Here is a 26087-nt window from a genome sequence, read left to right as displayed (position 1 = left end):
AATGGATAATGTACAAAGCTATCAATCACCTTGTAGAGGGGAAGGCAATGGAGGGATCTATGCAGAACAGCATTGAGAGGTGTTCCTCCAAGACAATATACTGTAGCAGTAAACAAATGGGATGTTTAAAGTGCAGAGGAAATGTATTTGTATGAACCAGTATACTGATGAGACTCGCAGCCTTCCCTTACAGCAATAGAACAACCTGTTGGGGGAGGGAAGTGGTTTTGTGTATTACTTTTCATAAGCACTTTGACATGTCAAGTGATCTTTTGGTATTTGACATTGCAGCTACAGCAGCACAACAACAACGTTACTGGCATCATGACATGTCAGCCTATTTCTCTTTGAAAAGGTTAAGTTGTACCCCACACATTCCTACCGCTAGTTAAACAGTCCATTAAGCAAGCATTAGCGACACAGCATTTTGTTACTGGTCAAAAAACCAGAGTACATTACACAATAATGTATGCAGCAGTCTGCTTTCAAGTACCCATTTTGTAGAATCTCTATTGCACAATTTACAAATGAGACTACATATCTGTACAAGTTCGTTTTGTGCCTGCAAATAATATACAGCAAACGGACAGTAAATTCCTTGTAACGATGGGCAGGAAAAGCTGCAGTAATCATTTGGTAAATTAATTACTACACTGATTGACCTGTCTGAGAACACAACTCCTGCATATAGAATGATAATAGTACTCATAAAAAAAGCCGACTAGGTTTCACCCCGTCTACATGGTTGGATTAGGTACATACAGCATTGGTTTAAGAAAAGAGGTACTTTGTGACGGCTTACATGCTGACCAGACCGGACACGTCGCGTGCGCGAGCGTCGCAAAATAAATGTCGATATCCATGTTATTCAATTATTGCACCCACACTGCTCGCGCGCGCCAACGAGCGTCCGCGACACCAAGGGCTAAAATAGGAGTCGTTCCTATTTCTGACGCTGATCGCGTTGAAAGTCCTCTCCTCATTGGTTTATAGAAGCAGGTACCCACGTGCCATCTCCTCATTGGTTATACCCACTTGGGTGATTGAAAGATGAACTTTGTTGCCGGTTGTCGTGGTAATACAATGAAAGTTGAGATGCCGATCACCATATAAGTACAAAGATGAAAAAGCCTGGAAGGAGGAGAGATGACTAGAAACGATTCGGTTGGCCGTTTTATGTGTGGATTAATTGTCAGAGTGGAGGTCCTTGTGCATTTCAGGTAAAATAACAACTCAATGTTTATATCCCAGGACAAAATAGCTAGCAACAGCAAGCTAGCTAAATAGGACAAATTAACGTTAGCTAGCAAGTGCAAGCTAGCTAGCTAAATTGCAATACATGTTTAATGCTTTTCGACCTGTCCCCAAATTAATGTCATTGGTTCAGAGTTTGTTTTGATATTTTAACCTGCGTGTCGTGATCGCGTTTGGTGTGGGGGGGGGGGCAAAATAAATGTATGCACGATAGCGCACGGTGGCACACGCACGCAGCCAGTTTGGGTTCCGTGTTATGCTGCAGCCTCCTAGCAGGACAGTCTCTATTCAGTGAGGAATGGGTTGCTACACTACTACTGTAATGTATGGCCTCATCAGTCCCAGTCAAACTGCACGGTCAAATTCAATTAGAGCAAATTAGACAACATTAGTTATGCCCTATTAAATTATTAGGGGAAAGTCATATCAAAGAACGGTTACATAATCTTTTTTTTTTTCTCATATTCTTTCCCTTTTTTCTTTACAATGACATCTTTAACCACATCTGGCCAACCTTAAATGTGGGTGAACACTCCATCCTATATATGTCAGGAAATGTCCATAATTGGATTAAATGTTCAAAATGAAGAATCATAGATGGCCACCTCAGGTGATTAAAACTTCTGATGTTCCCTAATGAGTGGAGATAACTAAAGCTGGTTGAGCCCTTTCAGAAATAGGTCATGACCTTGGATAGTCCCCCACTGAATGCCCAAACGAAAATAACTCTTATTGGAGGGATTATGCATTATGTAAGCTCTTTGAGAGGATACTAATTGTCTGTTAATAACAGTTCACTACCACAATATGTCAGAATGATGCGCGTCATGGACTTTGAGATAATCTTTTCAGGGGCAGTAATTTATACAGTAGCTAGATAGCGTAGCATCTCCGATGCTCCGTGGCGAGCCCACTGTGAGCCTCTGGAAACAGCTCCAGCTAGCGGGCTCATGAACGAGCTAACAGGCCGGCAGTTAATGAGCCCCAAGCAATCCAAACAGCATCACTCCAGACATCATCCCCCAGAAACACTTTACATTTTTGTGACTACATTTCCCAGGGGGCAGCTGCATGACTGATTCTTCCCAGTTTAATTTAATGCTCTCTTGCTTCCCTAGATTGCTTTATCTGCCAGACAAAACCAGCGAGGCTATGGAGACACTCAAACTCAATCCTCAAATGAAGCCTGTTTTATTTTCTCTCTCCCATGAGCTGACTAAGAAACGATGCTCCACGAGACAGCGGGACAAGATTTTCACATCCAGCTGTTAATAATAAAACATTTTTAAAAAGTCTGGAGAGAAAAACATTTTTCGAAACTTTGAAGCAGTATTGCAGCATCAACTTTTCTCTGTTAAAGCTAAACTTTAACCAGCACTTAGAAATAGCTGAATTTCAGACACTAAAAAAAGATAGAATACTAATTAACTATGGTGTATTACTAATTTATGCCACCTGTGCATACCAATTTAACTAAATGTGAGGTCCTGAATAATGCAAAACCTGCTTTTGTAGGCAGAGAGAGAGTTGCCAACTTTACACTATTCCCGCCCTCGACGTCCCTGTCTTTGTCTCTTAGCTAAGGCTAAAGCACAGAACCACACTTCTTAAAACGATCCCCTAATGCAAAGACTTTGGAGAAATTATAATTATAGGCTACAGGGAAAGTTTGCAGAGTCTGTGACTCACCTATGGAATGAAGGTCAGACTATACGTGTTTTCGTTGAATCACAGATCTAGGGTCAGATTACCTTAGCCCCAAACCTAACCTTAACCATTAGTTGGATAGAAAAAATCTCTCTCTCTGAATCCGTTAGAGGCTATTTCTTCTACCAGCTCCCTGTTTCCCATTACATTACATCTCTGTAAGTGAGACACGTAACAGGCCAAGGCTGAGAATGAGTCTGATGTGATATTGATAGTGTTGCTCCAGTCAGCTTGGCCGGTCGATGCTTTCAGGAGACAGATCAATGGCTGTGTCCGTGAGATGAAAAATATAGGAGAGGAATAATGTAGCAAGTCCTCCAGCCGGCCGACACAGCAAATTTCACCTTCCACTGTTCTGTGTTGTGTACCATGTGTGGAGCTAGGCTTGGCTGATACAGTATCTGTCCATTAGCAGCCCTTCTCATTTGCTTCTCCTCTCCCCCTCCTTTCCTCCTCCTTCTCCTCTCCTCTCCGGGCTGAAACATGCATTGTCAGGACTTCCTCCTACAACTACAACAACAACAGCCTACACTGATGCTGACCAGAGGTGATGTTGTACTACACATCCAGTCCCGCGTCAGGTTGTTTATGTGGACAAGTGTGTCGTGTAAACATCACAACATCTGACATCACAGACATGCTTCTGCTGGCTCCCAAGCATGTTAATGGTGCGTTGGAGGCAACCGGAGGACTAATATTGTAAGACTGACAAAAAGAGAAAAGCCAAGAAGAGAAAAGCTCACAAGAGTTGACAGAGTAGACTTTTGTGTTGACGTTACTGGAATAGGAGAGCGCAGGCCTACAGTTTCACTGGTGTGATGCTAGCCTTTAAGGGTATTCCCCCTGGATTTCTGACTGAGCTCTCCACTGAGGGCTTCACTGCCAGAGTCATGCTTTTAGACATCCAACCAGCACACAGAGAATCTGGAAAAGCGCCTGGAACCATTGGAGTTGGTGGAAAGATATGTCAATCCCATCACTGCCTTTTCTCAGAATGTAAAACACACACAGTGACTGAGCAAACAAATGTATCTCCATCTGCGGAGTCAGTCAGTCAGCCAGTACACTATACAAAGTTGCCATTTTAGTCCCAGTATATAAAGCGCTGAAGGATCACCATCTCGACACAGACCCCGTCAGCATTCCCCAAGGGCAGGGCTTTGGACCGTGACCCTCGACAGACCTCTGATAGACATTACAGCCAATCACAAGAAAGAGGAAGACGGAGAGAGAGAGAGTGAGAGAGGGGGAGAGAGAGGGGGGGGGGGGCAAGCAAAAAGGTAGAAAAAGACATAAGGCTGAGGAACAGAGGAATATGTCAAACTAAGCCTCTGAACTGTCTCTCTGTACAGCCCCAGGACATGGAGCCTCCCACAACGTCCTGACTGCCTTCAGGGGGTTCTCCCTTGAGCGATCCCCCCTCTTTCTCATCCTCTTCTTCTCCTCTGGGAGTTGTTCCCTTTTTCCTGTCATCCTGAGCATGTTTGCTGAGGGCCTTGTTCTGCTCTGTCCTCCCATACGTAGCTGCCGTCAGTCTCGTTTCAGTCCCACGCCCACCAGTGCACGCGCCCAACATGCACGAGCCCACCAGTGGAGGCTGCTGAGGGGAGGACGGCTCATAATAATGGCTTCAACAGAGTGAATGGAATGGCATTAACCACGTGTGTGATGTATTTGATACCATTCCACTCATTCAGCTCCAGCCATTACTACGAGCCCTTCCGACCTCCTGTGGTGTGCGGACACACACACACACACACACGCACACACCGTCTCTGTGCTGTCCCTGTGTCCCACAGGCTCAGGACTACAGTACACTACTGCGATCACGCCAACTGTAGTACAATTAAGATAAGGAACTCAAACTCCCTTACAACAACACAGAAAACACAGTTGGGAAGTGGATTAAAATACCAATATGCTGAGGTGACAGTCAGGTGGTAAGATAAGTAGTGGGGTACCAGTAAAACATGAGCCTATCATAAGAATTCAAATAAAATGTCAAGAAAACTGTAAGTTGCTACATCACTATTTATCATTAGGCTACTGCATGTCAAATGCATAGAAAAACGATTGAATATGGTTGGTGTATCTTATGCTCCAAAATGCAATGTGGCTCGACTAGAACACTGAAATTTAGCCAAGGCAGAGATGAATGACAGTTGCCGGTGCACTTCACAAAATAGATGCATCACGAGGGAGGAAAATTACGTGGATATATTGAAGCAACAGCTCAAGACGTCAGTTCAGTCAGAAAGTTAAAGCTTGGTCGCAAATGGGTATTCCAAATGGACAATGACCCCAAGCATACTTCCAAAGTTCTGGAAAAATGGCTTAAGGACAACAAAGTCAAGGTATTGGAGTGGCCATAACAAAGCCCTGACCTCAATCCTATAGAACATTTGTGGGCAGAACTGAAAAAGTGTGTGTGAGCAAGGAGGCCTACAAACCTGATTCAGTTACACCAGCTCTGTCAGGAGGAATGGGCCAAAATTCACCCCATTTATTGTGGGAAGCTTGTGGAAGGCGACATGAGACGCTTGACCCAAGTTAAACAATTTAAAGGCAGTGCTACCAAAACACTAATTGAGTGTATGTAAACTTCTGACCCACTGGGAACGTGATGAAAGAAATAAAAGCTGAAAGAAATAATTCTCTCCACTACTATTATTCTGACATTTCTCATTCTTAAAATAAAGTGATGATCCTAACTGACCTAAGACAGGGCATTTTTATGAGGATTAAAAGTCAGGAATTGTGAAAAAAATGAGTTAAAATGTATTTGGCTAAGGTGTATGTAAACTTCCGACTTCAACTGTACATGACCAATCTTTACGACTAGGCCCACAGAGATGCGATTGAGTTAATAGGGATTCTGTATGTAATTCTATAAATAATCGCATGCACTCATAAAGGTCAAGTACCAAGGAAGAAATGAAATCTACTTTCACCCTTTGCCCATACACTGTATGTCACACCTTGTTTTCTTCTACACACTTCACGTTCTTCAATATGTATTTGATTTCAATTCACTTTACAGTGTGTGCGTGCTATGCAAGCCATATGACACCAATATGATGATACAGGAAAGTCTACAGAACATAAAAGAGAATTTCTTCATGGTAAATGCCCTTTCGTGCATCACTCAGCCTATCAGCATTGCTTAACACCGTGTTCCAGTCTGTTCATAATAGACCGTGTCTGTAACCCCTCCTCTCTCTCCCTCCCCAGTATCATGTTCTTTTCATTCCCTTCATCCCTCCACTCAGTGAAATGTTAACAGAGCCGGTTATATATGTAGGATCTCCCTCTTCCTCCTTCCTTTCTCCGCTTCCTCCCCCTCCTCCCTCTGCTCCACCACTAATAGCCCCTAGGGAAACTTCATTATTTATCGCTATTGAAGTGGGGCTTTTGATTATAATACCTAACCCTCCCCCCCTGTCTATTACCCCAAAGGTCTGGGGCTGGGGAGGGAGAGAGGAGGGGGATTGATTACCTGTAGCCTCTACCAGACATGATTCAAGTGGGCTGTGAGTGAGGGAAGTTCACTGGATCAACGACAATGACGGTAACGTTTAGGCAATTTCGAATCAAATCCAATCAAATGTTATTAGCCAAATGCTTCGCAAACGACAGGTGTGGACTAACAGTGAAATGCTTACTTACGGGCCCTTCCCAACAATGCAGAGAGAAATAAAATAAAGAAATAAGAGAAAAGTAATAATAAATACACAAATGGTAACGATAACTTGGCTATATACACAAGGTACCAGTACTGAGTCAATGTGCAGGGGTACGAGGTAATTGAGGTAGTTAAGAACATATACTGTAGGTAGGGATAAAGTGACTAGGCAACGGATAGATAATAAACAGTAGCAGCAGCATACAGTATGTGATGAGTCAAAAAGAAGTTTGTGCAAAAAGGGTCAATGCAGATCGTTTGGATTTCTTATTGGTTAAATATTTAACAAACTATTTAGCAGTCTTATGGCTTGGTGATAGAAGCTGTTCAGGGTCCTGTTGGTTCCAGACTTGATGCATCGGTACCGCATGCCATGATGTACTGGGCCATACGCACTACCCTCTGTAGCGCCTTTTGGTCGGATGCTGAGCAGTTGCCATACCAAGCGGTGATGCAACCAGTCAAGATGCTCTCAATGGTGCAGCTGTAAGACTTTTTTAGGATCTGAGGGCCAATGCCAAATATTTTCAGCCTCCTGAGGGGGAAAGGCGTTGTCGTGCCCTCTTCACAACTGTGTTGGTGTGTGTGGACCATGATAGATCCTTAGTAATGTGGAGACCGAGGAACTTGAAGCTCTCCACCAGCTCCACTACAGCCCCGTCGATGTGAATGGGGGCGTGCTCGGCCCTCCGTTTCCTGCAGTCCACAATAAGCTCCTTTGTCTTGCTGACGTTTTAGGGAGAGGTCACTGACCTCCTCCTTATAGACTGCCTCATCGTCATTGGTGATCAGGCCTACCAACATCGTGTCGTCAGCAAATTTAAGGATGGTGCTGGAGTTGTGGGTGAACAGGGAATACATCCCTGGTTAGGATGGAGGTAGACCGGCATGCCGTATTATTCATGTAGTACAGTGAATAGGATTTAATGATGTCTGAGAGATAGAAAACGAGAAAGAGGAGGGTTTACTCTGTAACCCTGGACAGGGATGAGTGTATTTGCAAAATGGTGCACAGTGTTCCTCTCAAGATGTTCCCTTCACACATTGATTTCAAAATGGCATCCGGTGTCAGATCTAATGAGGTGATTATGGTGTCTTCAACCTGGCTCCTGCTGCAGGAAGAAGGGCAGTGTCAAAGAGACAGGAGAACACACTACCTGTCTTTAAGAGAGGCATTGTCACAATGAAGCGAAATGGGGGACGTTTAAAAGAACACAACTACATAGTAAACCATGTTTACACAACCTTTACACGATGTGATAAACACACTACAGGTAGGATCTTCATTTGATCATTCCTGGGGTTGCAACTCAATATTAGGAAGGTGTTCTTAATGGTTTGTACACTCAGTGTAGTTCATCATGCCATTGATCAGAGTATTATTCAAGCTGTGTGTTTGTGTGTACAATATTTACTGCAGAGAGATACATTAACTGACATAACAAAGACTTGATACCACACCATCCGAGACCAGCACCTCAGGCTCAAGATCAATACTCTAATAAACTCAACTCAAAACCTGACATCTCTCCAAAATGAACTAGAACATAAATAATGGACGATAAAACAAACACTTCCCTTTCCCCCCTTGTCATCATTACCCTTTTAATGTTTTCATCTTCAGGAAATAGATTTGGAGATGGATCACAACTGAAGCTGATGAAGTTTAATTTAATCTCTTCTCATGTATCATTATTTTAACAATGCCATCAGCGTTTCAGAGAGAGCTTGTGCGCTCGGAATGGCAAGTCCGGTTTCCAATTCCGCAAAAGGCAATCATTCCATTTGTGTTCGCACATAATGGAAGCAAGGAAAATAGAAATGAAGGAGGAATGGAGGGAAGAGGGGAAGAGAGAGAGAGAGAGAGAGAGAGAGAGAGAGAGAGAGAGAGATTTTTTAAAAGTTATCTTGTCTTCCCCTGTCTTCGTCGCTCTGGCTCCTCTCTCTGAATAATAGATTAGAGATGAGAAGTGTAGTTTTCCTTGCAGGGGGGACAGCCAAGCAGCATACTGATGTAGCTATGAGGTCAGCTCAGTACCGTCAAGATCAGCCTGCATGTTTAAAGGCACTTCAACAAGCATCCTCAAATGATTTATTTTTGAAATTATTAGTATAAATATTTTCATTGGCGTTATATTAGTAGCTGAACCGTTGCTGAAGGTCACCGGCTGCTCAGTCAGTATTCAATGACTTACTCTACAGTATGATAAACAGCTAGCTATATATAGTGCAGTCAAGTGTATTTTTATTAGGTATCTTTGTACCCCAGCAGTTTTTTGTGCACTGAACCCTTCCAACCCAACTGTCAATGTCCAGTCACATCCGGAACAAAATGTCATAAGGTTAACAAGGTGGGTTGAATAGTGCTACCCAACTCACCTGATCAAATACAATGTTATTGGTCACATACACACATTTAGCAGATGTTATTGCGGGTATAGAGAAATGCTTGTGTCCCTAGCTACAACAGTGCAGTAGTATCTAACAAGTCACAACAATACACACACATCTAAAAGTAAAATAATGCCATTAAGAACTATGTAAATATTAGGACGAGCAATGTCGGAGTGGCATTGACTAAAATACAGTAGAATAGAATACAGTATATACATATGAGATGAGTAAAGCAGTATGTGAAAATTATTAAAGTGACTAGTGTTCTATATTATTAAAGTGGGCAGTAATTCCATGTCTATGTACAGTACCAGTCAAATTTTTGGACAGACCCACTCATTCAAGGGTTTTCCTTCATTTCTACTATTTTCTACATTGCAGAATAATAGTGAAGACATCAAAACTATAAAATTACACATACGGAATCATGTAGTAAACAAAAAAGTGTTAAACAAATCCAAATGTATTTTATATTTGAGATTTTTCAAATCGATGATGACAGCTTTGCACACTCTTGACATTCTCTCAACCATCTTCAACCAGCTAAATATAAAGAAAACCCCCTGAGTAGGTGTGTCCAAACATTTGACCGGCACTGTATATAGGGCAGCAAATGAGGAATAATGATAGGCTACATTTTCCACCTAAAACGGGGTTGGTGGTGTGGATGTGGGGAAAAAAATCTCAGACTGGCTCAAAGAGGAGACGTTGTCCTTTTTGCTGGGGATTCCAAGTTGTCAGATCCCCAAACGCCTCTAGTGAGAAAGACTGTTCGCTGCTCACGTTCCGTCATAAAAAAATCAATTAAGACTAAACATGGTATTCTACTCCCTCCACTCGTGCTCTGAGCCCCTGGTGTTTAAAAACAAAAATATTGGACCCAATCCGTATGTTTGACACCTCTGTTCTAATGCATTCACATGGGAGCTAGCTCTCAGTAAGCTAGAAGAGGCCTATTCCGGGATCATTATTTTTATTTCACAGACGGGTTGTGGCATTTGGAGAAAGCTTATCAGGTCAAGAGGAGGTCAAGAGGAGCCATGAACATGTGTCTTGAAATGTTCCCCATCAAGGCCTCCCGAGGAGCGCAAGGGTCTAAGGCACTGCATTGCAGTGCTAGAGGCGTCACTACAGACCCGGGTTCGAATCCGGGCTGCATCACAACCGCCCGTGATCAGGAGTCCCATAGGGCGGCGCACAATTGGCCCAGCGTCGTCCGGGATAGGGGAGGGTTTGGACGGGGGGGCTTTACTTGGCTCATCTCGCTCTAGCGACTCCTTGTGGCGGGCCGGACGCCTGCAGGCTGACAGTATTTCCTCCGAGGGCAGGTGGGTGTTAAGAAGCGCGGCTTAGCAGGTTATGTTTCGGAGGACACGTGACTCAACCTTCACCTCCCGAGCCCGTTGGGGAGTTGCAGCAGTGAGACAAGATCGGGGCTTCTCTCCCCTGGGGGATAGAGGGAGAGGAAGGCAGAGCCTGGCACTATTTCCAGAAACTGGCAGTCTCTATCAAAAGGATGAGACTAAATATGAATATATATATGAGAAAGAGAGAGAGAGAGAGAGAGAGAGAGAGAGAGAGATTATATTCGGAAAACATTGATGAGAGAGATGAGTTACACCATGCCAATCCTTAATTCTGCTAACTGTCTCTTATGGGAAGGCTTGTCACATAACTATAGGAGGATGCTTCAGTATTAGATTGTGTTCTATTTCCAACATAAGTGGATAAGCAAAATTCCAGAGGCTGCTAAATAGTGTCAGCAGCACTATTTCAGCACTGAAAACAACATAGATCAGCTGTGTATTGCTTCTTCTCCTGCGCATTTTGCTCAAAGAAGTTGAATAACAAATCTAAAGGAGGGAAATTAGCATGAAAAACTCCTCTCATTTCAATCGATGCATAAAATATCTGCACTTACTTTAATGAGCAGCAATAAAAGTTGCCACGCAGCGCGGCAGAGAGAAGAAGAGATGAGAAGAGAGCATCCTGATTAATGTTGCACATTAGAGAGTGGTAGCCTCCTTAACCGAGCAAACATCACAGCCTCCTCATTGTCCTCTCTTCCCTTCCTTCCTGTCCTCTTTTTTTTTTTCTCGGTCCTTTCCTCCGGCTCTCAATTTTTTTCTCTCTGTCTGTCTGACTCTCTCTCTCCCTCTCTCTCAGAACTCCCTGGCGAAGTTCTCTCAGAACTCCCTCTCCCTTCTCCTCTCCTCTAATCTCCTCTCCTCTAATCTCCTCTCCATCCCTGAAGAGCTTTCGCTCTCTGAGAATATCTCTCCTCTCCTGACCTGGAGTGGGTGATAAAGCTCTGAAGTAAACCCTGACATATGTTTACTTATGATAAATAATAAATAAAAAAAATAACACGCCCGCTCAAACACAGGTACCAGTTAGCTAGCTCTGCTGCTCTACAATTAACATTCCCCATTTCTCACCATCACACGTTTTTCCCTAAATTCCAACACCATATCTCCTCCGCTCCATATTCAGCAGAGAATGCACCACCTGAGAGCAACAAAAATGGAGATGTCTAACATTCTCTTCTCTGCAATTGTGTGAGAGGAATCTTGCCCTAATTAAGTCCTAGCTGCTAATGAATGCTCTGGCCCCATCATTCTCTGAAGGACCATATTAGCAGGCCACTCATTGGATATTCTGCACAGCACTCATCTGGCAGGTCAGCACCTGGTCAGCACCTCATCTGGCACCACCCAGCACCTGACCTCTAATGTGTGAGGGGGGTGCACAGATGAGCCAGCTTTCAATCAAATGCCTGTTTCAGGTAGTAGTGCTTGTGTAATGAGTCACCTTTCCCGAGATCTTAAAGTGGAACTGACAGCGTTTTGACTACTTTGCAGATATGAAACAAACAGAAAATCAGAATATCAGTTAAAATGATCCAAATGCCAGTTTATGCTAGAGGTTTTAAAAATAGGTTCCATTTGACAATTCTATGACATACAGTAAGACATTGTTGGCAGAATATATGGATGCAGTTCAATATAATTCACCAATATGTCTTGGTAGTCCCAAAAATATTGCTATCAGGTTATAAATCACAGCTGGCCATTGTTTGCTGTCTCCACCCATTCGGATGCACTGTGGACAAAAACGGGTGAACGCAACAAAGGCTGGGAATGTCAATACAATCAAACTAGCAATACAATCAGACTATCTATTTATGTAGCTCTTAATTTAGCAAGCTAAAAACACGGAGCTCTCACATTAGCTAGCTACCTGCTGGGAGGATTTTATGTCATTGGAGGAGAGTGAGTGACCAACTTTTTCCCCTCATATTGTTTTTTTCAGGGGCTACAGCTAGATGCAGGTGTCATTTGGTTAGCTAGCAATAAATATGAATCGCTTTGCTAGCTAACTTAAACGACTGTTATCCAGTTAGCATATTGCTTGCGTGTATGAATTCACTCTGGCTATCTACTCCAATTTCAAAGCACAGAATAACTGATGAATTTAAGAACGGGCAACACCCGCTGAATATGACCAGTGTCAGTCGCTAAAAGTATGCAAAAGAGCGTAACAGCAAGCTACGAACGCTCTAGATAACATGTAAACAGCCTAACCAGCTCTGCTAGGGTGAGTAAAATGGTCAGAGTGAGCAAGCTAGCTAGCCAGCTTGTGTACTTGACTACAGTTGTGAGGAATGCTCTGATCAACCCTACTCCTTAGCCAGTGCATCCAGTGTCAATCGGGCAGTGTACGCTCAGAGAGCGAAAAGCTCAGAATTTACAAATGAGCACACTCTGACACTGGAGGCAATTTATCAACGCACCCTTAGCTAGTTGTCAATCAGATGTACTTGGCAATTATCAAATCGGCGAGCATTCAAGTTCCCATTCAGTTGTCAAAACGTGGGTTGGGACAAGCATGCATTGGCAGGCAAGATACAGCAGCAGGCTACTATTCCCCATCATTTATCAGTGCAATTTTGACAGCCAACTAGCTGAACTAGTTTGAGAGGGTTTATCCCTCGTTAGAGTTTAGCTCATCTCTCTCTGGCTAGCTTTAGTTGTTGATCTTGTTGTTGTTTACGTGCATAACTGAGGGAGAGAGAGAATACCTTTTCACGGTTGTTTGATCAATAGGACTGTAAAGTTCCCAAATGCAAAAATCCATTCAGGTGTATTTTGTGGCTTTTGGAAAATGTGCTCTAACGATCTAAAGTCCCACTGTTGCTACTAACTATAAACACAGTCCAGTTCAAAGTGAATGATGGCAGGCCCTACTAACTATAAACACAGTCCAGTTCAAAGTGAATGATGGCAGGCCCTACTGCCTGTAAACACACAGTCCAGTTCAAAGTGAATGATGGCAGGCCCTACTGCCTGTAAACACACAGTCCAGTTCAAAGTGAATGATGGCAGGCCAGTGTGGCAAATGGCATATTCGCATAAATGCCTACTGTACTTCTGATTGACTATGGCGCACCGGTATTATGTATTAGGTTTTATTTACTGCAATGTCCATTAATTGCCCAAATGCACGGCCGCTTTCCCACTCTACATTGCTGAGGAATTTTCACAAATGCCAAATTACTTCATTCCCAAACATTCTAATAATTTATGAAAATGACCATATCTACAGTGCGAAAGTATTCGGCCCCCTTGAACTTTGCGACCTTTTGCCACATTTCAGGCTTCAAACATAAAGATATAAAACTGTATTTTTTTGTGAAGAATCAACAACAAGTGGGACACAATCATGAAGTGGAACGACATTTATTGGATATTTCAAACTTTTTTAACAAATCAAAAACTGAAAAATTGGGCGTGCAAAATTATTCAGCCCCCTTAAGTTAATACTTTGTAGCGCCACCTTTTGCTGCGATTACAGCTGTAAGTCGCTTGGGGTATGTCTCTATCAGTTTTGCACATCGAGAGACTGACATTTTTTCCCATTCCTCCTTGCAAAACAGCTCGAGCTCAGTGAGGTTGGATGGAGAGCATTTGTGAACAGCAGTTTTCAGTTCTTTCCACAGATTCTCGATTGGATTCAGGTCTGGACTTTGACTTGGCCATTCTAACACCTGGATATGTTTATTTTTGAACCATTCCATTGTAGATTTTGCTTTATGTTTTGGATCATTGTCTTGTTGGAAGACAAATCTCCGTCCCAGTCTCAGGTCTTTTGCAGACTCCATCAGGTTTTCTTCCAGAATGGTCCTGTATTTGGCTCCATCCATCTTCCCATCAATTTTAACCATCTTCCCTGTCCCTGCTGAAGAAAAGCAGGCCCAAACCATGATGCTGCCACCACCATGTTTGACAGTGGGGATGGTGTGTTCAGCTGTGTTGCTTTTACGCCAAACATAACGTTTTGCATTGTTGCCAAAAAGTTAAATTTTGGTTTAATCTGACCAGAGCACCTTCTTCCACATGTTTGGTGTGTCTCCCAGGTGGCTTGTGGCAAACTTTAAACTACACTTTTTATGGATATCTTTAAGAAATGGCTTTCTTCTTGCCACTCTTCCATAAATGCCAGATTTGTGCAATATACGACTGATTGTTGTCCTATGGACAGCGTCTCCCACCTCAGCTGTAGATCTCTGCAGTTCATCCAGAGTGATCATGGGCCTCTTGGCTGCATCTCTGATCAGTCTTCTCCTTGTATGAGCTGAAAGTTTAGAGGGACGGCCAGGTCTTGGTAGATTTGCAGTGGTCTGATACTCCTTCCATTTCAATATTATCGCTTGCACAGTGCTCCTTGGGATGTTTAAAGCTTGGGAAATCTTTTTGTATCCAAATCCGGCTTTAAACTTCTTCACAACAGTATCTCGGACCTGCCTGGTGTGTTCCTTGTTCTTCATGATGTCATGATCATTAGTCATTTAGGTCAACATTGGATCATTCAGAGATCCTCACTGAACTTCTGGAGAGAGTTTGCTGCACTGAAAGTAAAGGGGCTGAATAATTTTGCACGCCCAATTTTTCAGTTTTTGATTTGTTAAAAAAGTTTGAAATATCCAATAAATGTTGTTCCACTTCATGATTGTGTCCCACTTGTTGTTGATTCTTCACAAAATATAGTTTTATATCTTTATGTTTGAAGCCTTAAATGTGGCAAAAGGTCGCAAAGTTCAAGGGGGCCGAATACTTTCGCAAGGCACTGTAAGTGCAAGCTTGTCAGAAAATATAAAACAAATGTGTAATTCTTCCTGGGGGTGTATATGAACAGATTTGAGTCAGATTTCATGTTGCTAAAAGGCTGTCAGTTCCACTTTTAAGACTTGTGTTATAGCTGCCAGAGCTATATGTCTCAGCTCAGTGGGCTAACACAAACAGGTCACATGCACAAACAGATTATGTCCTTTATTAGCATCATTGGAGGCTCTATACTATGTATTGAGGCAGAGGAGGAAGGTGACTGATTGGGTTGACGCTTGTGTGTCATAGAAATGAATAAAGAAAGATAGGATCTGTGTGGTTTGTTGTGTGTGTGTGTGTGTTGACATCGTAGGAGGCTCTTCCTGTTTGTTGTTTATGTCTTTGTCTCCGTGACGACGCTAACGAAGCTTCTAAGATTCTTGGGGGAGGATGTTTTGGTCAGGCGTCATGCAGCCCCAATTTTTTTATCATGCGGTCTGATGGTACAGTATGTTGTTGTTCTATCAAATTTGATTCATTCCAAGTCTGATTCATCTGCATCTTGGAGATGAGTGTTTTAACAGCAGTGGGAGTTTTTGGCAGTGAGGGACTCATCATAATTCTCCGAATAAAAAGTAAGAGCTATTCAGAAGAAAACATCTGTCAGTATGACAACACAACTACATGAAAGTAGAACATGTCCTTTGGCCGTAAACCTCTCACTCCCACCTCTACCCCTCTGATCGCTCTGAAAACGTATTTTCCCACCTTTTAAACAACTTCTCTGTCGTAACTCATGATATTCGAAACTCCACAGCTAGTCTGGGTAAAAGGAGTATAGGAAATGTACACATGTAAGTTGTAGATCATATGTGCTGAGAATGAACAGTAAACACAACAATATCTTTTAAAACCGTCTGCTACTATACTGATTGATATCATTATAGCAATCATTATATCAGCCATACCAGACGCACATCATATTTACAAAAACAATCCTCCAATGCCATGAAAACTAATTTGAGGTCAACACCAACTGGAATTAACTCGGGGCTTGGTGAGGTAATGAGGATAGAAATAAAAGATTTGGGATTTCGTCTTTGTCTAAAGCAATTACTTCTATTCAGGACTGTTCCGGCCGTGGCTGAATGTCGAATCATCCTCACTGACTGACATACGGATGCGGGAAATTAAAATGACTGTCTTCAACCAATCAAAGCCTCTGAGTTGAATTGGAATGCTTTATGGAATTTGCATGCATAGCTGGCTGTCAATCTATCTGCTCTCTGGGCTGTAGCGGAACATTCCTATCAATCAAGGTGGAATTATAGTATCTCCTCATAAGTGACAGGGATTTTCAATCCGGCTATACAGAGTGCTGAGCTGTATTATTCTCTATGGACTTCCTAGCTTGGCTAAATATGTGTGACACATCTCAAAGACTCTGGTATAATGTGACAGGGATGTGCTGTACGGACTTCTCTTCGGGACACTAGCTGAATAAGAAAAAGGCTAGTCAATAAATACAGTAGTTGTGACAGGCCTTGTATTATTTTCTACTTTAGATCACAGAATACAGTTTATTTTTATGGGAGGCGTGTAAGACGTCACCAACAGGCTCTTGAACAGCTTCTATCCCCAAGCAATACGATAAATAGGTAACAAAATAGCTACAACGGAACGAGTTTTCCTTGTATCTTTACTGACCGTTTATGTCAGTATTTGCAGTATTCCCTATGCACACTCACTGGGCCCTACACACTCACACACGCTGTCACTCCAAAACACACACAAACACTCACTCCGTCATTTGCTCACTCACACATGATATGCACATACATTTACACTGACTCTACACACCCGCACAACCACTCACATGCAAGCTGCTGCTACTCTGTTTATCTTACATCCTCTTGCCCTATACATATCTACCTCCATCTCTCCAGTATCCCTGCACATGTAAATATGGTATTGGATCAGATTTTTAAATATTTCCTGTGTATAGTATAGTATAGCATATATAGTATAGTATGCTTACTTACTTATTGTGTATTTCATATTTCATAGTTTCTCATGGTTTTTTTTTCTAGTAATATAAAAATAATAATTAATGATTGCATTGTTGGGTATTGAGTTTGCAAGAAAGGACTTTCACTGTACTTGTGCATGAGACATTAACACGTGAAACGGAAACCTGAAACTGTAGGGAGCAGAAAGACAAGAGCAGCTCTGATATGCTATGATTTCTGGAGATATGTTCCAAAAAAAATCTCTATTCGAATTACAGCGTTTACACATACGCCATTTAGAAGACGCTCTCATCCAGAGTGTCAGCGTACGTTTTCATCTGTTTTTTTATACTGATCCCCTGTGGGAATCCAACCCACAACTGTGGAGCTGCAAGCGCCGGGCTCTACCGACTGAGTTACACAGGACCGCTAAAGATGGAGACTGAAGATCAGTGACAAACTGAATTTTTGATGTATACCTACTTTGATGTATTGCATATCATAGTAGCTACATCAACAGAAAATATCTACTGCCATAGCATGGCTGAATGTCACCATTACCATTCACAGAACACAAACAGACTTTTACAATTCTATTTGATAAAAAAAAGGCTGACTATACAGGGAATAAGGTGCCCTTTCCGAGACAGTCTAGGACAAAACAACAAGAGCAAAGGAATTGAAAGAGGCATCTTGGTCGTCCAGACAGATGGCAAAGGAGACAGGAGTGTCTGTCTCTCAGAACGATGAAGTCCAGATAGAGAGAGAGAAGCCTAGTAGGAGTCAGAGCCAGCACAGATAACACTGACTACTGAACAGATGGCTACTCACCCCTCCGAATACACCTGTCCTGTCCTGTCCTCCTCACACAGATACAGGAAGTGGAAGGCTTTTAAGGTGTCACGCAACGCAAGGCATAAAAATGGATGGGCACCAACATAAATGTCTGTCGACCGGCTGGCAGGTTGCCAGGGACACTGCAGGTTGGACAAGGTCCTTGAAGGTTAAATACTGACTGGATGTGAATGGGTGTGACTTGGTGTTCTACAGGAGTAAATTAAAGATTGGTATAGCGGCGAAGTATGTAAATCCAATCCATTAGTATGTGTGTGAATGTTGTTGCTATTGAGTGACTCGGTGGACCCATGAAATAGAAATGAGTGGGAGTTGACACATGAAGCCAATAGTTGAAGGCAACTCAGGATACGACGCAATGAGAAAAGACGTGTGTGTGTGTGTGTGTGTGTGTGTGTGTGTGTGCGCACGTGTATGTGATGCCTCAAATCAGTATTTAAAAAAGAGCATCAGTATCTCTGAGAAAAGCTGTCATGTTTTCTCTCTCTCTCACTCACTCTCTCACTCACACTCACTCACTCACTCACTCACTCACTCACTCACTCACTCACTCACTCACTCACACACACACACACACGCACACTTTGTACAAGGATAAGACAGAGTTAGCCTATATATAATTTAGTCTTTGTGCTCTGGGTAAAGGCTATGCTTGAACTCCTTTGAGGTGAACCCAGTGTTGTGGTAAACCCTAACAGACAGATGCGAAGCTTCCAGCCCCTTTGACCTCTGCTATATAGTCCCCAGGGAAACAACAACACACAAACCCACACACTGCCTGTAATTAACGACTAAACACACACTGTAATTAACTAGCTGAACAGACGCCTGCTTATTCAACATCAGCCCTGAAAACTAAATCAGGACTCAAAAATAACCTTTTTCCTCCGATTTTGGTCCAAAGCTTTTACCCACGACGAGAAGAAATCAACTGAGAGGGCAGGGCCCGTTCCTTACTGTACATTAGCAGGTGATATCGAATGAGAACATTCTCCAAACCGAAGTCAAATACAAGCAGGGGATTGATCTTGATATTCTACCCTGCTGCTATGTGAATATCATGTGCCTCGCTGCAAATGGATAAGCTCCATAGAAATGAGCTATGTGTTAACAGCAGAGGGAGAGAGAGAGAGACACAGTGTAATAAAGACAGACATAGGGGGAGAGGGGGGGGGGAGAGAGAGAGAGAGAGAGAGAATGAGCAAGACAGAGGAGGAGAGGGACTGCATGACAAAAAAAGAGCTAAACTGAGACAGAAACACAACTACACCATATAACTACTGTCGCTGTAACAAGACCTAGTTTGCTTGTGTATATTTTTCGCAAGCTAGCCCAGGAGATCTGTTATATTCTACGTTCTAAGGTTCCAATCTGGAAATGTGTATGTTCGGCGAAAAAAAATATGACTACCCATTGTTACAAAACTCTGGGTTTTGCTAAACCATACCCCATGATGCCTCACAAATATACAGCTAGGGATGGAAGCAGAGGAAGCATCATCTGTGATGTTGGTAGAGAGAATCTAAAAACAAAAAAAGAATACCAGATATATAATGTAGCAGCGATTCACATGAGAGAGAGAGAGAGAGAGAGAGAGAGAGAGAGAGAGAGAGAGAGAGAGAGAGAGAGAGAGAGAGAAGCCATTCTGGATGAATACCATTGTATATAGTCCAACCCCCGGGGACCATAACACAAAAAAGGAGCAAAGACAGAAACTGCAAATTTTATGTAAACAATAAATCATCATTCTCTCATTAAAACAACAGAGGCAAAGCAGAGAATATTCACAGATGGGACAGAATAGGTTGAAAAATACATTTTAATCCCGCTCTCCATTCCTCGTGAGGACGAGAGATGTTGATTTATTGGAGTATCACCCAATGCAGTTCTGGTCCAGCTCCAACCCTCCCTTCAGCCCCACAGAGTACAGGGTTTATAGGCAGGCAACAGACCAGATGTCAGCCAAACCCAGGGACAAATGTGTCCTGTGTAAATCTGCAGAGCCGCAATTACATGTTCCTCATCGGATATGATGAACATGGACTCAAGAAGTATTGACTCTGTGGAAACAGATGATATACATCTCCTAATGTACAATCATTTATATAGCTTTTCCCATCCACTCTTCTACTGTACTGCTACCGCCCAAAAGGGACCAGAAATCATGACGACGGAACAAGACGTGGCTGTTGGCTGACTTCATGCAGTAAAAGCTTCTAATATAACAGATGCAAAGTATATGAACAAACTAAGAAAATAGGGTTCCTCAAGGGATCTTTGGGAAGGGTAATGGTTCTAAGTGGAACCGTAATGATTTTGAGGCCTTCAATGGTTCTTTGCAGTTCAGAAAAAGTCTTCTTTCCTCATCAGTGATAACTAAAATGTAGGTGGCAGAGGATCATTTGAATATTTTTGTATTTTTTTTGTGCTACCGTGAGTTCCAGTGTCATTCCAGTTGATGTAATATGTTGTGTCATTATGGCCAGTGACGGTGTCTTGTGAAAGACTTGTGTTTCATTTAGAACCATGGCAGAGGTACAGTGTGCGCAGTATGGGTGAGGCTGGGTAGTTCCAATAGAATGCATAGCCTTTTGGGTTAGAGAGAGGAGGTCTGTCTGAACTTTTGACTGGTCTGTAAGTAAATTTGATATTTCCATTATAATGGAGAAGAAAAAAAATATATATATATATATATGAGAGAGAGAGATTTGGTTTGTTAGAAATCATTTACATAAGTATTCAGATTCTTTACTCAGTACTTTGTTGAAGCACCTTTGGCAGCGATTACAGCATCAACTCATCTCAAGCTCTGTCAGATTGGATGGGGAAAGTTGCTGCCCAGCTATTTTCAGGACTCTCCAGAGATGTTCGATCGGGTTCAAGTTTGAGCTCTGGCTGGGCTCCAGGACATTCAGAGACTTGTCCCGAAGCCACTCCTGCGTTGTCTTGGCTGTGTGCTTAGGGTTGTTGTCCTGTTGGAAGTTGAACCTTCGCCCCAGTCAGAGGTCCTGAACGCTCTGGAGCAGGTTTTCATCAAGGATCTCTCTGTACTTTGCTCCTTTCATCTTTGCCTCGATCCTGACTAGTCTCCTGGTCCCTGCCGCTAAACAAATTCTTGATCTTAGCTGCCACCACCATGCTTCACCATAGGGTTGTTGCCAGGTTTCCTCCAGACGTGACGCTTGGCATTCAGGCCAAAGAGTTCGATCTTGGTATCATCAGACCACAGAATCTTGTTACTCATGATCTGAGATTCTTTATGTGGCTTTGGCAAACTCCAAGCGAGCTGTCATGTGTCTTTTACTGAGGAGTGTTGCAGAGATAGTTGTCCTTCTGGAAGGTTCTCCCATTTCCACAGAGGAACTCTGGAGCTCTGTCAGAGTGACCATCGGGTTCTTGGTCACCTCCCTGACCAAAGCCCTTCTCCCCAGATTGCTCAGTTTGGCCGTGCTTCCAAACTTCTTCCATTTAAGTATTATGGAGGCCACTGTGTTCTTGGGGATCTTCAATGCTGCAGACAGTTTTTGGTACACTTCCCCAGATCTGTGCCTCGACACAATCCTGTCTCGGAGCTCTACAGACAATTCTGAATAATTATGTAAATAAGGTATTTCTGTTTTTTTGGGGGGGTTTTGCAAAAATGACTTACATCTTGTTTTCACTTTGTCAATATGGGGTATTGTGTATAGATTGCTGAGCTTTTTTTAATTTTTTTTAAATTTTAGAATAAGGCTGTAACTAAACAAAATGTGGAAAAAGTCAAGGGGTCTGAATCCATTCCGAAAGCACTGTATATAGAAATATGTGTGTATCAGCTACAGTATACATTTAGCAAGACAAAAGGGTGGAAGGAGATGGACACACACACACTAGTATATATATATATATATAACTCTTATTTTGTATTTTTGTATTTTATTTAATGTCATATCTGATGTTGTTGTTGCCTATTAATTTTTTATATGTGGACCCCAGGAAGAGTAGCTGCTGCATGTGCAGTAGCTAATGGGGATCCTAATCAACTAAACTAAACACTCAGCCACGCGCACATAGCCACTGTCTCTCACACACACACACACACATTGCAACTTCTAGAAGTGACATATCCCTAGTGTGTGTTAAATGGAAGGTAAATGGAGGAGAATGAATCACAACAGGACAGTCTACAGTGATGCATACTAATCAGTATTTAACCCACGGGGAAACACAGGGCCTAGCTAATGACATCCATCTTGAGGAGATGTGTGTGTGTGTGTGTGTGTGTCCTCCGTGGGTGTATGTAGATGGCTGGGTCATGATTTCCACCCCACGCTCTAAGCCAGGTAGACGGCAACATCGCTGTTTTTCTGTGCATTTTCTATTTCCTTTACCCCAATGTCTTGACACCAAACAAAGATGTACACCGATAATAATGTATATAACATGGCAGAGGTACTGTGTGCGCAGTATGGGGGAGGCTGGGTAGTTCCAATAGAACACAAGGCCTTTTGGGTTAGAGAGAGAAACTGTCCGGGGTGAAGAGAGAGAGAAAGAGAGTCAAATCAAAATCAAATCAGCGTTTATTGGTCACGTACACAGTTTAGCGGATGTTATAGCGAGTGCAGCAAAATGCTTGTGTTACTGTGTGTGTGTGCGCGTGTGTGTGCGTGAGTACATGTGTGCGTGCGTGTGTGTGTGAGAGAGAGAGGAGAGAGGGACCGTACTTGCGTTCTAAACCGTAAGCATTTTGGGTACGCGAAAATAGAAAGCTTTATCGCATGTGAAATTTCAAAAATGTTGCATACTTTCAATGCCATTAGTACACAGCATGTAGTACTAGGAAGGGCAGATATCGGCCACAGCCACAGGGAGAAAAGAGGTAAAGAGGGAATGAGAGAGGAAAGCAGAGGAGATGTATGTATCATTGTTGACTCAGCAGAAGGAGTCTGGTCAGTGTATGGAGGGATGGTGATTGGTGGATAAGGGGTTGGATAGAGGTATATGGATAAGCTTTATAAGGGTCAGAGGTTAGATAGAGTTGGATCGATAAGATTAAGGGTTATATAGATATAGAAAGTGTATAGAGTGTTGTACTGTACCTTTGGGCTGGCCGCGACCCAACGTGACGAACCCGGAAGAGATGAAAGTATGAAGGTCGTGACCCCCACTGCTGCGGATGCTCTCCTTCCCGTATTGGAGACCTGCAAGAGCCAATCACAGAGTCAGAAACCTGGTGTAAACCTATAGGGACATCGAGGAGAAGGCTTCCAAAGACTGCTTACTTGCAAAGTTTCTCTTTTTGATCACCTAAGAACAGCAGACACTTCTGATTACTTTGATTCTCACTATCACTGTTGCTATCAGAACCCCTTGATCATTCTCTCTTTAAACTAGAAAATGGAAGAAAACTAGTCTAAATAAATAAATAAATAAACATGCTAATAAAAATCCATAGGAAAGACCACTGTGAACCCAATCATGCTTCACTTACCAGAGGTTGCCATAGCTGCAGATATCATGTCTTAGGCTTACTGTACGTCTCGCCTGTATTATCCTCCCATTCTATTACCATGGTAATTGTGTTGTGAGCAGTCTCTCACACACACACACACACACACACACAATATCGTACCCGATCCTTCCTGTCTAACCTTTATCATGTTTGGGCCATGTTTCTGACCCTAGATGACAACCTGTGAATCCAAAGGACCTGTTCAAACCCAATCCCAATCTCCTTCTCCTGATTATTTTCCCAACTTATTAAAGTGAGATAGCGTGAAGCACCGCCACGGAAAAGGCTATGCATTATGAATTGATTGTCCTTGATAAAAGGATACGTGACTTTCACCTCCAATGAGCACCTATGCACCTATGCATGTGACAGATGTAGGAGATAGAGAGGTACCTTTGACACGTGATAACTTTTTGTTGCACCTTCTCGAGTTCCCGGCTCTATATAGCAGAAGAATGTTAATAATCAGATAATTTCATTATGGAATGAGAGGGAGAGATGTGGTGTTGTGTAGCTCGGAGAGACTGGCAAGGTTATTCAACTCCAAGAGCGATTAAGCTTTACCACAGTGAGACAGGCGGGGGTAATTGACATGGTGTAGTGGTTTTACAGCGTTGTCAGTTCCCTATCTACTGTGTAGGGGACATGGTGGCATGCACGTCATCTGTATCGTGTACTGTATGTACTTCTCTCTCTCTCTCTCTCTCTCTCTCTCTCTCAACCTCCCATGCACGGTAAGCGCTCAGCCTTTGTAACAACCAATCTACCAATGCTGTACTGTGCAATACTTATTCTTCATGTCAGAATTGTTGATCGCACACGAAACACACGAAACCAATGGGTTAAATACTGTGTTACCTAGAACACAGTAGTGAATGCTTGATGTCATTATGCAAAATAGCTTCTAATTAACAAGAAGTAACTGTACGATGCTACACTTAAAGGTCTTCATAAAAGGAATTACACCCTCGCACCTACCCCGCCACCCACATACCTCTCACATACACACACGACCACGCACGCACGCACGCACAACCACACACACACACACACACATGTGCATGAGCACATGCAAGCTCTGACACACAACACGCATGCACACAGGAGGTGGTTTATACAAACCATGTTGACACAGTCAGCATAGAAATACCCCTCTTTAAATGGAGGAGATGATTACCAAGCCCACAGGGAGGGAGAGCGGGAGGGAGGTCAGTGAGGAGATGTAATAGCCGTGCAGTTTTAGGATTAATTGTTGGAAGATTAGAAAAACAGAAAATGTCGAGAGAAAAAAAGTGCAGACTGAATCTGATTATGAAAAGTGCCAATCGGCGAACTATATCTTAATTAAATTAATGAAATCATAGTTTAGTAATCCAGGCAAAACTCATGCATGCTGTGCTGCCAATCTCTCCGAGGCAATAGACACACACAAACACACACATATGCAGAGAGTGAGACTAACACCCATACTCGTGCAGAAATACACACACAGACTCACAAATACCCAAACACACACACACACACACACACACACACACACACACACACACACACACAGCACTAAAGGGCTGTGGGAAAGGTTACGTCAAAAGCGAGAAGATGAAATGGTTGTCATTTGTACAGTGCCTTGCGAAAGTATTCGGCCCCCTTGAACTTTGCGACCTTTTGCCACATTTCAGGCTTCAAACATAAAGATATAAAACTGTATTTTTTTGTGAAGAATCAACAACAAATGGGACACAATCATTAAGTGGAACGACATTTATTGGATATTTCAAACTTTTTTAACAAATCAAAAACTGAAAAATTGGGCGTGCAAAATTATTCAGCCCCTTTACTTTCAGTGCAGCAAACTCTCTCCAGAAGTTCAGTGAGGATCTCTGAATGATCCAATGTTGACCTAAATGACTAATGATGATAAATACAATCCACCTGTGTGTAATCAAGTCTCCGTATAAATGCACCTGCACTATGATAGTCTCAGAGGTCCTTTAAAAGCGCAGAGAGCATCATGAAGAACAAGGAACACACCAGGCAGGTCCGAGATACTGTTGTGAAGAAGTTTAAAGCCGGATTTGGATACAAAAAGATTTCCCAAGCTTTAAACATCCCAAGGAGCACTGTGCAAGCGATAATATTGAAATGGAAGGAGTATCAGACCACTGCAAATCTACCAAGACCTGGCCGTCCCTCTAAACTTTCAGCTCATACAAGGAGAAGACTGATCAGAGATGCAGCCAAGAGGCCCATGATCACTCTGGATGAACTGCAGAGATCTACAGCTGAGGTGGGAGACTCTGTCCATAGGACAACAATCAGTCGTATATTGCACAAATCTGGCCTTTATGGAAGAGTGGCAAGAAGAAAGCCATTTCTTAAAGATATCCATAAAAAGTGTTGTTTAAAGTTTGCCACAAGCCACCTGGGAGACACACCAAACATGTGGAAGAAGGTGCTCTGGTCAGATGAAACCAAAATGGAACTTTTTGGCAACAATGCAAAACGTTATGTTTGGCGTAAAAGCAACACAGCTCATCACCCTGAACACACCATACCCACTGTCAAACATGGTGGTGGCAGCATCATGGTTT

The 26087-nt window shown here is 42.7% G+C and overlaps 1 protein-coding gene across 3 annotated transcripts in view; it reads right to left on the bottom strand.

Moving 5' to 3' along the window:
• LOC139376657 (protein shisa-6-like) overlaps positions 1–26087 on the bottom strand; it is a 70392-nt gene that overhangs the window by 35427 nt on the left and 8878 nt on the right. For all 3 annotated transcript variants that reach the window (XM_071119482.1, XM_071119483.1, XM_071119484.1), the window contains exon 4: positions 23084–23185. In XM_071119482.1, coding sequence (XP_070975583.1) covers positions 23084–23185 — 102 coding nt within the window. The remainder of the gene's footprint in view (positions 1–23083; positions 23186–26087) is intronic.

The sequence above is a fragment of the Oncorhynchus clarkii genome, chromosome 20 (genome assembly GCF_045791955.1).
Source record: "Oncorhynchus clarkii lewisi isolate Uvic-CL-2024 chromosome 20, UVic_Ocla_1.0, whole genome shotgun sequence".
NCBI classification, from domain to species: Eukaryota; Metazoa; Chordata; class Actinopteri; order Salmoniformes; family Salmonidae; genus Oncorhynchus; species Oncorhynchus clarkii.
This window is presented reverse-complemented; position numbering and strand designations above follow the sequence as displayed.